General features: G+C 41.2%; 1 protein-coding gene across 1 annotated transcript in view; it reads right to left on the bottom strand.

Moving 5' to 3' along the window:
• GLI3 (GLI family zinc finger 3) overlaps positions 1-12970 on the bottom strand; it is a 296245-nt gene that overhangs the window by 93573 nt on the left and 189702 nt on the right. The window contains exons 4-5 of the mRNA XM_068972921.1: positions 8535-8740; positions 3881-4027 (exon numbers count right to left, since the gene is read on the bottom strand). Coding sequence (XP_068829022.1) covers positions 3881-4027; positions 8535-8740 — 353 coding nt within the window. The remainder of the gene's footprint in view (positions 1-3880; positions 4028-8534; positions 8741-12970) is intronic.

Genomic DNA, 12970 nt, shown 5'->3' with positions numbered 1-12970 from the left:
GGTTTGTTTTCCCATTTTCCAAGGGCAGGTTGGGAGGGACCCTCTAAGCATTATAATAAGATAACATGAGTCAATTTTAATTCTCTGGTTATTAGATCAATCAATTAATCAATCAATTAATTCTATGCATTTATTAGAGTTTTGAGACTTCAAGAAGATTCCACTGATGAAGTTCTGTTCTAGAGGTTAGTAACTCACACTGAAATGCCTGCCAACTTAACACAATGCTTGTTATACAAAGAGTTAAAAATTAAATGCCCATTTGCCTGCAATTTGGTAGAGATCTAGATTTCAGAGCATAACTATAAATGTGGCCCACAGGCCCACTCCTGCCTTTTCTAAGGTCACATTTACATTACAGAGTGAGCAAACTAAGTTTAATGACAGAATGAGAATATAATCCTACTAGGTAAGAGGCAAATCACATATAATTACTTTTGAGAAAGAATGGAGGGTTTCTGTTTCAAAGAATGGGTACATCTGCTTACAGGGACATGGCAACTTGGGGTACACAGAAAACAGTAGTAGAGGGTAAGACTTCTTTATAGAAAAATGTCTGGGTACCTGGTCTATAGAAAACTAATTGGGAATATTTTCTTCATCAGAGGTGAACTTTGACACAAGAAAACAATCCAAAATGATTTAAGATAATTTAATGAAATGCAATAGATGACTATGAAAGACTTACAGATATTATTATAGAGATAAATAGGCATACTTTATAGCTAATAAAAAATAAATCATAAACCGGAACTTAGTACCATCCATGAATACAAAACTGGTAAACCAATTTGAATGACAAATGTGGTCCCTACTCAAATCCTTCTTTCAGGCACATTGAAAATTGAATTTCTTCATTTAGAAGTTTCATGACCCACATGATTCAGGCCATGTGAGTACAAAAACAGCAGTCCCACTGTGTTCACAGCAGTTAATTGCCTAAACCAGCATCTTCTATTATGATATCAGCTTTACACATAAATGTTTCATATTTACTCACTATGAGAGGATAATCCCATCCAAGAAGTTTTTCAATGAGGAAATGCATTCCACTTCCAAAGGACTCCAAGGACAAACCAGACTTCTGGTCAACTTCCATATCATCCTTGACAGTAACCATTCTCAATGAGACTCAATGATCCCTTGCAGAGTTAGAAGTAGCAGGACATTCCAGACAGAGCTGATGCCCTGATTTAAATCACTAACTAGATGAGGGGGTCATCTGATGCTTACTATGAAACATTGGGGCTTATATCCTCTCACATCATCTGAAGACAGAGCCCAAGGCCTTTCATGGAACCTTGTGGTTCCCTAAGGCCTGGTTAGTCCATCTCCTCTGTTTTCCTCTCCAAGATGGGCACTTACTTAAGTCAGTTTCCACCATATAAACAGTGTGGTTTTCAGGAGCATTTAGGATTTCTCTAGGATATTCCCTATAGGGATTACTTGCTCTCCTATCTTTAAAAGTCACGAGAATCCCAAAAGGTGGAATTAGAGCCATAAAACAGGCTTGTTCATTCTAATGCCCAACATAGGAATACTCTAACCTGAAGCTGGCTGAAACCCTGGTACGCCCACTGTTGGCACATTTAAAAGTCAGGTGCTCATCTGAGCCCAGATTATTGCTGCTTTTCTGCCAACCGATGAGTCCTGAAGATTTGTTACAGTGGAGTGAATGACCCACTCGATCCCAGGCTGGCTCTGCTTTCACTACTGTAGAGCCAATGTAGAAATTTAACCTCATTTCGCTTCTCCCTTGAAAAAAATCTCATAGGTTTTATATTTAATACATAAGAACAGGGGACCTCTCTGGGAGTCCAGTGACCAAGACTCCACGCTCCCAGTGCAAGGGGCCTGGGTTTGATTCCCTGTCAGGGAACTAGATCCCACATACTGCAACTAAGTGCTTGCATGAGGCAACTAAAGATCGTGCATGATACAGCTTAAAAAAGAAAAAAATCCCGCATGCCATGATGCAACTAAGATTCAGCACAGCCACTTAAATAAATAAAATGATTAAAAAAAAATAAAACAGAAGAACATTCTCTTTATGTCCTGTTAAGCTAAATGCTACTTCAACTACTTCAGAGGGCAGGGATATAGTACTTTTTAAATGCTTTCCAACCCTTTATTATGCTCTTCCCAACCCCCTAGCAACCAAGCAAAGAAAGTCATCAGCATTTAGGACAGTGATTTGGGATCCCCTGTTGAAGGGAACAGCTAAACTACAAGGTAAGGGTTTCAAAACAGCTGAAAGAGAAGTCGCCCGGGTCTCTACTGTTTCCTCCTAAATATAAGCCTGAGCAGTCTCATTGTTCTAACACTGATTTCCCCGCTCTGGCTTTCTGTTAATTGTTTTGTTTCTCTATTCTAATGAAAGATTCTGACAAAGAAAAAGGAGGTTTCTTTTTATGTGATGAATAATAGGATATCTAAATTCCTACTTAATGACAATCAATTTACCATATACTCTGGCAAATTAAAATGCCTTTAATTAGTTTTTACTAAGTAAAAGGGTAGCTTCATCCTTTATTTAGATAAAAACCACCATTGCCTGACTAAACACATTCTCATCAAATAGAGAAGGTAATATGGGTTGACCTTCCAAGGAGTCTCTCTTATTTTAATTCTTTATTTGCAGATTTTTAAATAACTGATTTGCATAATAACACTCAACTTTTGTTTTTTTTCAACAACCCCTAATTGAAACGTGGTCATGATGAATCTCCAATGGAAACTCTTTCTTCTACAAAGCAGAACCACAAAATCCCTGTGGAAGATGTAACATATTTCTTACACTTTGGGTGAGGTAATGAACTCCCCAACGGAAACCCACCCAAGCAGTGTTCCTGTGTAACCCAGCTAAGTTACTAAGGGGACCAGAGCGTAGGTTTTACACTGTGTGGACCAATCATCTTCTGTCTATTGTAAATCTGAGAGCTGAACTGTTAACCACTGCTAGAGAGTGGACCAAGGTCCACTCATCATCACAGAAGAATCTAAACAGCCTCTAGATAGAGAAGCACAAATTAATCACTGCTACTAGAGGAAACAAGCATAATCTTTAGCATATGTCCTACTCAAACTCATATTATCTTCATATTCAAAGGGTTTCATTATGCATACCTCGGATGATACTTTGGCTTCACTTCCTAGCGCCTAGTAAATGGATGGGAACCTAAGGGATTAAAAACTCTTAGATGTTCTGAGAAATGATAATCACAGGTTCTCATCTGTACCTCTAGTCTAAAGAAGTGGCACTAAAGTGGTCATCATAAGCCTTGAGGGGTCCAAAAGTAAGTCATTTAAAGTGCATCCAATGATCCCAGTTTCCTCCACTGTTAGGTGCTAAAAGTAGCCCTTTCTGATGTGGAAATGATTTCTGTTTCCTATATAAGAGGTCTCAGTGAGATAGAATTTTTTAACATAAAGAAAACACAGGAGCACACACAACAACAAAGAGTAGCCCCTGTTTGCAACAACTAGAGAAAGGCTGCACAAAGCAATGAAGACAGCGTAGCCAAAAATAAATAAATAAATAAGACCTAGAGTCACTTAAAATAACATTTTTTAAAAAAGAAAACATAGGAGGAAAATAAGAAAAAAATAAGCCCATGAAAAACATGAAATCAAGTATAAATTATAATTGCCTGCATCTTTCAGTTCATTGACATAAGGTGAGCAAATTGGCAAGTTTCAATGGCCAAGTCTGTGGGAACTTCCTGGCAAACCAAGCAAACCAGAGCCCCAAATACTGGTGGTGCCTCCTCCTTCTCTGCTTTGGAAAGTTGGGTAATCAACTCATCTTAGTACCTTCCTCTCCCTTTCATGCATTAGCTTGGCCATGCCCGGGGCTACAGAAGACAGCCCTGCCACTTACTATCCATGGCGTGAAGATACTCCATGTGGAGGGCCCCTGCACCAGCGGTGGCAGCGGAGGGAATGATGTCTGCATAGGGGCTGCGCTGGCCAGCTAACAGGGCCATCTGATGATAATATTCTGCTGGGCTGACTCCGGCGTGGGGGGCTGGATGGAAGAGGAGACAAGAAAAGCATGGTTACCAGTTGGAAGGTCAACAAGAAGCTTTTCTTGAGATTCCCCAAAATCCATGTGTCATGCAGCCCAGACAGCCATTCCGTTCACGGTTTGTTCTAGGAAAACTTCTTTAACTCAAACTGTGCTTTCACTGAAGATTCCCAGATATTATTGATTAGAAAATAAAACTGAAGAAAAAACACAGAAAAAATATCAAGTACATGATAAAACTTTTGAGGTTAGTTTCAAGAAATCACTAAGACTGGCATATATACACTACTACATATAAAATAGATAACTAATGAGAACCTGTGTATAACACAGGGACCTCTACTAAGTACTCTGTGGTGACCTAAATGGGAAGGAAATCCAAAAGAATAAGGGATATATATATACATATAGCTGGTCCACTTTGCTGTGCAGCAGAAACTAACACAACATTGTAAAGCATCTAGATTCCAATAAACAATGATTAAATTCACATATGTGCATATATCTGGACACTCATTCCTCTGCTTGCTCCCCAAAATAAAAGTGTCTTATATCAAATGGAAACGGTGACACACTATTTTCTTGGGCTTCAAAATCACTTGGAGAAGGAAACGGCAACCCACTCCAGTACTCCTGCCTGGAAGATCACATGGAAGGAGGAATCTGGTACACTACAGTCCATAGGGTCACAAAGAGTTGGACACAACTGAGTGACTTCACTTTCAAAATCACTGTAGATGGTGGCTGCAGCCATGAAATTTAAAGACACTTGCTCTTTGGAAGAAATGCTACAACCAACCTAGACAGCATATTAATAAGCAGAGACATTACTTTGCCAACAAAGGTCCTTCTAGTCAAAGCTCTGGTTTTTCCAGTAGTCATGTATGGATGTTAGAGTTGGACTATAAAGAAAGCTGAGCATCAAAGAATTGATGCTTTTGAACTGTGGTGTTGAATAAGACTCTTGAGAGTCCCTTGGACAGCAAGGAGATCCAACCAGTCCATCCTAAAGGAAATGAGTCCTGACTATTCATTGGAAGAACTGATGCTAAAGCTGAAACTCCAGTACTTTGGCCACCTGATGTGAAGCGCTGACTCACTGGAAAAGATCCTGCTGCTGGGAAAGATTGAAGGTGGTAGGAGAAGGGGATGACAGAGGATGAGATGATTGGATGGCATCACCAACTCGATGGCCATGAATTTGAGCAAGCTCCGGGAGTTGGTGATGGACCGGGAAGCCTAGTGTGCTGCAGTTTGTGGGGTCTCAAAGAGTTGGACATGACTGTGCAACTGAACTGACTGACTATATAGAATCACTGTATGTTCACATTTTTTTCCCCACATTTCTTACAGTAGTAGACAACTTAGATAACTACAATGACCTTCCTGACATATTTAAAATACTTCCCTAAGCTTTCTGGCAAAAGGGTCTGAGTCAGCTCTTGGTAGCTGGAGGACCCAGGACCATAAGTAGAAAAGGCAGCACAGCCCGAATTTAATAACACACGCCTGAGTGGTAAGCTGCAATTTTGTGTTCCATAATTTTAAAGTTCTTTTTTCTTTCATTTCAAAATCAAGAAGAAATATACCTATCAATCTGGAGCAATTTACTGGCAAGCGTCAGCTCTATAAGAAGGGGATAATGATTGGTTTTCACCGGACAACTTATGTGCCAAAGCTGCAGGCACATAAAGCTGCAGGTACTATAGCAGTTCCGAGGGTCAGCTCCAGAGGCACTAAGATCTAGATACAAATCCCAGCTCCACCTCTTCAGGAAGTTGCTGGGAGGAGTGAAGGCGATGGTGCATGGAAAGTGCCTAGCACATAACATTGGAAAAATAAAAGCTAGTTTTATCATTAAAATGTAGAAACACTGGCATTCTAGCAACAGGTCTAGGTATGCTTTATATTTGTGTTCAAATACTTTTTCTTTACTGAAGTATAGTTGATTTACAATGTTATAATAGTTTCAGATATATAGTAAAGTGATTCAGTTATATATACACATATATTTTTTTCATATTCTTTTCCAGTATATGTATATAAGATATAGAATATATTACTAGTTCTCTGTACTATACAGTACATTGTTTATCTATTTTACATATAGTAGTGTGTATCTATTAACACCAAATTCCTAATTTATCCCTCCTACCCTCTTTCCCAAACCATGTTTGTTTTCTAAGTCTATGAGTCTATTTCTGTTTTGTAAATAAGTTGCGTGTGCGCACACGTGTGCACTCAATCTCATCTGACTCTGCAACCCCATGGACTGTAGCCCACCAGGTTGCTCTGTCCATGGAACTTTTCAGGCAAGAATACTAGAGTGGGTGGCCATTTCCTCCCCCAGGGGATCTTTCCAGCCCAGGGATCGAACTTGCATCTCTACCATCTCCTGCAATGGCGACTAGATTCTTTATCACTGTGCCACCTGGGAAGCCTGTAAATAAGTTGATCTGTATCTTTTTTTTTTAGGGTCCACTTATAAGTGACGTATTTGTCTTTCTCTGTCTAACTTCAATTAGTAGATCATCTCTAGGTCCAACATGTTGCTACAAGTGGTATTATTTCATCCTTTTTAAATATTCTTTTATATATCTTATATTATCTTTCATTTATTCTTCTTTATATTTCTTACTTTTCATACATCATAAAGATATATACAAAAATCATGGACCGCAAGAGACAAATATGAGTGACTTGACTTTGGGTATTAATTGGCCTTCTGTGAGTCAGGACAAAAGATGCAGAACTAATAAAAAATGTTTTATTCATACTTATCATCAAACACTATGAAAAGCAGATGATAAGATGCTTTAACTAGAGGTACCACCTTCAGTGGCCCCGCTAAATTTCTGGAAGCCAGGCATCATTCCAAGCCCCTCATCAGCTGACCTGTCTACCCTTCTTTCCCTCTGTTCTTGAGAGTCACTTTCATGGAGTCCCATGTATTCTATGGAGGTGACTCTCCATTTCTCCCACTGGAAAACCAAATCCAAAGCAGAACAAACTCCGATCTCACTCTTTTACAGTTTTATTTTTAAAGTGTGCATCTTGTCCAAATGGCAAAACTTCTTGCTTGGGTACTATACAAGTATATCCACTGCAATGAATCAGAGGGGAAAAAACAGTGAGTCAGCAGCTGTTGCTGGAGCCCAGCCACTCCTGGAAGTATGACTGGGTTAATATTTACTGAGAAATTTCAGGCTGCTTCTACCTACTATCCCCACCATGTACAATCAGCCCTGGGAAGTGTGTGCATGGAGAATATGGGCTGTGCAGGGGCAAACACTGCTGGGTAAGCCAGAGTACATGTGCGCCTACACAAGCACCAGCAATTTGTGGTTTGCTGCAGAGAACTCACACTTCTCTACTTGTCATCAGTACAGCTTAAGCCATTCTGAGCCTTAACACAGATTCTAGCAATTGTAGACAGGTGAGTTTGTATACGTGTTCATGAAATGGGAAATGCGCTCTCTGAACCAAAGGGACATTAAAAAGTTTTTTGTTGTTGTTTTGGGGTATAGTTGATTTATAATGCTGTGTTAGTTTTGAATGTACAGCAAAGTGAATCTGTTCTACATATACGTATTTCCACTCTTTTTTAGATTCTTTTCGCATATGGGCCATTATAGAATATTGAGTGGAGTTCCCTGTACTACACAGTAGGCCCCAAAGGAGCATTTTAATCATGGACAGTTGTGGAATGAACAGCTCCAATTTAAAAGTCAGGTGACAATAATTAATTGGGAGGCTCACAGAACAACAGGAATCTGGTCCTTGGGAGCTGGAAATGAGCATCCTGTATGAGAGAATTAAAGTCAAAGGTCGTTTCTTGTCCCACAGCATCCCTCTTGCAGTGTTCATGTGGCATGGTCAAGGACAAAGGGCACATACAACAGGGCTAGGCCATCATGTTCTCTAAGATCTTGCTATTTAGAATGTGGTCCCTAGACCCGCAGCACTGAAACGACCTGGGAGCGTCTCAGAAGTGCAGAACCTCAGTCCCCCAGACCCATCCCACCAGGAAGCCTATTTTATCAGCATCCCCAGGTGATGTATATGCACAGTGGAGTCTGAAAAGTGCTGCTCCAATGGACTGTATACATGTTCCCTTCAGACCTGAAAAGTGTTCCTCAAAAGGTGAGCAAAATGTGCTGGTTACACCAGTACAATACAGGAATGGCAATACGTCAGTCTAAATAGAGCCACAAAACAGAGTAGTGAATAACAGGATTTGGGCATCACAGCATTCTGGCTCTTGAGTTCCCCCTCTGCCACTTACTAGCCAAGGAACCAGGCTGCAAGTTACTTGGCCCCTCTGCCAAATCCTCATTTGAAAATGGAGATTATACCCTCACCCTCATGGAGGCGTCATAACGCTGAAATAAGAGCATGCAATCACAGCACTTAGCACAGCCCCTGGCACACAGGACACAAACGCATCAGTTACTCTTTACCACGTCCCATGACGTGCGGAAGCAGGATAGGCTGGTCTGAAACTCACCATCTGTGGGGCTCAGCCCACGAGCGGCCGAGATCATGGAGAGGGATGGGCTGCTGTGCAGGGACCGGATGTAGTCCATGTAGGGGTTGATGTAGGGATGCGGGGGGCTGAAGGGGGACTCGGAAGCTGCAGCAGGGTTCCGATGTGGGGAGATCCTGATGAAGGGCAGGTCAGAATACGTGGGGCTACTAGATAAGGCAGAAGGCCTAGGTAAAAAGAAAAGCAGACACAACAGGTATACATGAGACGAGCTCCACAGGCAGAGGCTGTCTGTGAAAGAAAATAAGCACGATTGCAAGGTGTCTCGGGGGAAAAAATATCAGGCATTTACATTTCAAATCACAGTGACATAATGCAGGCAGAATGCTACTATACAATTGTTTAGGCAAAGAAATTTGACCTTTGAGAAATTTTCTGGCACTCGCAATACAGGAAAATAAAGCCTTTGGTTTTCCTCATGAGAAGAAATTCTAAACAGGCATCTGAGCTTGAGGTAGTTGTGATTCTATTTTCCATTTGATGTGAATGTTAATTTCACTGTTGAACTTACCTCTCACCATCACAGTGTTGCATTAAAAAAAAAAAAAGAAAGGAAGGAAGGGAGGGAGAGAGTAAGGGAAGAGAAAGAAAGGGAGAAAGGAAGGAAGGGTGGAAGAAAAGAGAAAAAAGGAGAAAGAAAGAAAAGAAGGAAGATTCGGCTGGTTTGGAAGTCTGAGCAGGCACAAAGCAGAGATGCCTACAAATAAGAAAAAAGTCTAATTGCAGGAGTCTGTAAGAAACGTGAAATTGACAGTCTATAAGGCCATGCTCCAGCTTTAGTGCTCTGGGTCTTGCAGTTCTGAGTAAAACCATTTTCTCCCATCTGTGTTTCCCTGTTTTGAAGCCAGCCATAGGAGGCAGCTTTCTCCCATACTTTTTTTGCATGTGGCTTCCTGATTGGCCACATTCAGTGAACAATCAGTAATGAAGTGCGGGGACAGAAAGTTGGAAAAGACTGAGCTCATGTCCTAGTTGTAAGGAGCAAAGGTAGAGTGTAAGCTTTTGGCTAATGCAAATAAATTCTAAGGCACACCGCTGCCACCATACCCCACCCACTCCAGGGATTTCCTTCCCAGAGCCGGCCCCACGCCCTGGGCACAGGCGTTTGTAGAATGGCCAGTGTGTGGAACAGCCCCCTCGCCGCCCTGTCCCTCCTCTAATAGGAAACGTTTTGTGTGGATAATCCAGTGAACTGGCTCTGACAGGCTAAACGCTTGTACTTTCTCTTTTTTCATTCACAGAGAACACGGCCATAAAGAGGCGAGGCTGTGATAGAGCGGGATGTACTGACTGTAAACTCCTCTCAGGGCACTGGCTTTAGGAGTGAAAGGAAAGGGAGGAGAAACAGATTCTCATCCCGCCTTCCCAGCAAAGGCACACACAGCCGGGGCTCTGGCCCCAACCCCATTAGAATGGAATCCTGGAAGAAGCCCGTTCTTGCAAGTGCACAGAGCAGGCACTGAATTAAATGAAACCAAAGCTCATACCGTGAATTTTCTCCCAGTAGAAAATCAAAGAGGTTAAAATACATGTGAGAGAGGGGATTTTCCTGACTTTCTTCTTCTTCTTTTTTTTTTTTTTTTACCATTTTGAACTTTAATAAAAAAAAAAAAGAGGCTTTTTATTTGTTCTTAAGTGCCACTTCTGGAGAAATAAACTACAAATCAAGAGTTTTCTAAATTTACATGTAGGCAGGGTGAGAAGTCACCACCTGAAAATAGTTACATCTTTTCCAAACAACTTGAGGCTTTCCATAATCACTTAGAAAACGGAAATTGGCACGATCTATTAGTCTATCCTATTTTAGCTCTTTCCTGTGAAATAAATTAGCTCTGTGTCATTGGTTAAATCTGAAGCTCCATTTAGACTTGCTGCTACTTTAGAGAACATAGGACTCTCAAATTCAGTCATTCATTTTCTACCGGAAAGGAAAATCAATCCTTCCAATCTGATTCCAAAGTGATTATTATGAAATACGGCTCACTTGTGGATTTATGATGAGAGACAGATGCCACAAGAACAGACATGTCAGTAAAGAAGCAGGCATTTCGAGATCCATGAGATGATACCTCCTAGACAAGCTTTTTTTATGATCCATGAAGAACTCACTCTGAATCAGTGAAGGTGATGCCATTGCTTATTGGTTTTTTGTGAAGCAAAAAATTGGAACCTGTAATCTTTCTCAAGTTCCAGAATTGAATATTCCTAGCAGCTTAGATTCCATTGAAAAATAACAGATGGGGGGAAAAAACAGCATTTAGAACAATACGAACATTATAGATGTCAGGCTGAGGTGGTCGCCAGTCCCAAAGGAGCAGAAAAACTCTCACTTTTCTCCTCACGAATTTGTGGATGTCAATGTGCGCACCATCACCTTCACTTTCATTTGACCTCTTTCCACAGAAGACTAAGGACAACTATTCTATGAGTAACGAATCAAGACCTGGGCATCTCTTTCCCAAAAGGAACACCCAGGCTCCATCCTCGCTTCCACACCAGTGTGGGGCAACAGCAGAAAAGAGTCTTGCCTACAATATCTGGAGATAAAGTCAGGCAACTCCACACACTCTGGTGAAAGTGATATGCATGCATATCACTCCCCTTCAGAGACAATGCAGGGAAGATGTGGGGTCACCTATTTCTCAATGAGATAGTGAGACATGGTTTCAAACAGGCTTGCAATTATGAAAGCTGCAAGGTGTCAACTGCACTAAAGAAAAGAACTATCTAGTAGACAAAGGACAGCCACCCCCTGGATACAACAGGAAAATGGTTAACGAGGGTCACTCTGGGTGGGGTCATCAGGAATTCTGGAGACAATTGACTCAGATCATCAAAGCAGTAGTACTATGGAAGGGCTTGTGGATGAAGGGGAACTGACATGAAAGGGACAAGAAGTTGTGTGATCTTGGCTGTGATATGAACCCCTCTTGGTGGCTCATGTGGTAAACAGGCTGCCTGCAGTGCAGGAGACTGGGGTTCAATATCTGGGTCAGGAAGATCCCCTGGAGAAGGGAATGGCCATCCACTCCAGTACTCTTGTTTGGAGAATTCCATGGGCAGAGGAGCCTGGCAGGGTACAGTAGATGGAATTGAGACAGTTAATCACTAGGCAGGTTAATAAGAAGTCCAGGGTCCCCAAGGAGGAAAAGGGGTCTGGGGCTCTCAAGGAAGAGATAAGGGTCTCAATTCTCAAAGAAGGGAAAAGGACAAACATTTTTCCTATATTTCTTAATCTTAGTCACATAAAACTTTTTTTTCTTTCTTTAAGCCTAGAGCTGATGACTACACAACAAAACAACTCAGCTTAAACTCTGTACCAATGATTATATACCAACAGTGTATCCTGTTTGAGGACAGTTTCTCCTTGAAAACCTTCTGACTAATCCTGTTATCTTAAAATGTATAGTACTACCAGAGTGGGTCTCATAAGATCTTTCTATTAGTTCTAATCCTGTCATCTCAGTGATCAGAGCAAAGAAATAGAGGAAAACAATAGAATGGGAAAGAACAGAGATCTCTTCGAGAAAATTAGAGATACCAAGGGAACATTTCATACAAAGATGGGCTCGATAAAGGACAGAAATGGTATGGAGCTAACAGAAGCAGAAGATACTAAGAAGAGGTGGCAATAATACACAGAAGAACTATACAAAAAGGATCTTCACGACCTAGATAATCATGATGGTGTGATCACTCACCTAGAGCCAGACATCCTGGAATGTAAAGTCAAGTGGGCCTTAGGAAGCATCACTACAAACAAAGCTAGTGGAGGTGATGGAAATCCTAAAAGACGATGCTGTGAAAGTGCTGCACTCTATATGCCAGCAAATTTGGAAAACTCAGCAGTGGCCACAGGATTGGAAAAGATCAGTTTTCAATCCAATCCCAAAGAAAGGCAATGCCAAAGAATGCTCAAACTACCACACAATTGCACTCATCTCACATGCTAGTAAAGTAATGCACAAAATTCTCTAAACCAGGCTTCAACAATATATGAACCTTGAATTTCCAGATGTTCAAGCTGGTTTTTGAAAAGGCAGAGGAACCAGAGATCAAATTGCCAACATCCGTTGGATCATCAAAAAAGCAAGAGAGTTCCAGAAAAACATCTATTTCTGTATACTGTCACCCTGCTTATTTAACTTATATGCAGAGTACATCATGAGAAACGCTGGGATGGAGGAAGCACAAGCTGGAATCAGGGTTGCCGGGAGAAAGATCAATAACCTCAGATATGCAGATGACACCACCTTTATGGCAGAAAGCGAAGAACTAAAGAGCCTCTTGATGAAAGTGAAAGAGGAGAGGGAAAAAGTTGGCTTAAAGCTCAACACTCAGAAAACTTGGTCCCATCATTTCATGGCAAATAGATGGGGAAACAGTGGAAACAGTGG

This window comes from Capricornis sumatraensis, chromosome 5, assembly GCF_032405125.1.
Source record: "Capricornis sumatraensis isolate serow.1 chromosome 5, serow.2, whole genome shotgun sequence".
In the NCBI taxonomy this organism is placed as follows: Eukaryota; Metazoa; Chordata; class Mammalia; order Artiodactyla; family Bovidae; genus Capricornis; species Capricornis sumatraensis.
This window is presented reverse-complemented; position numbering and strand designations above follow the sequence as displayed.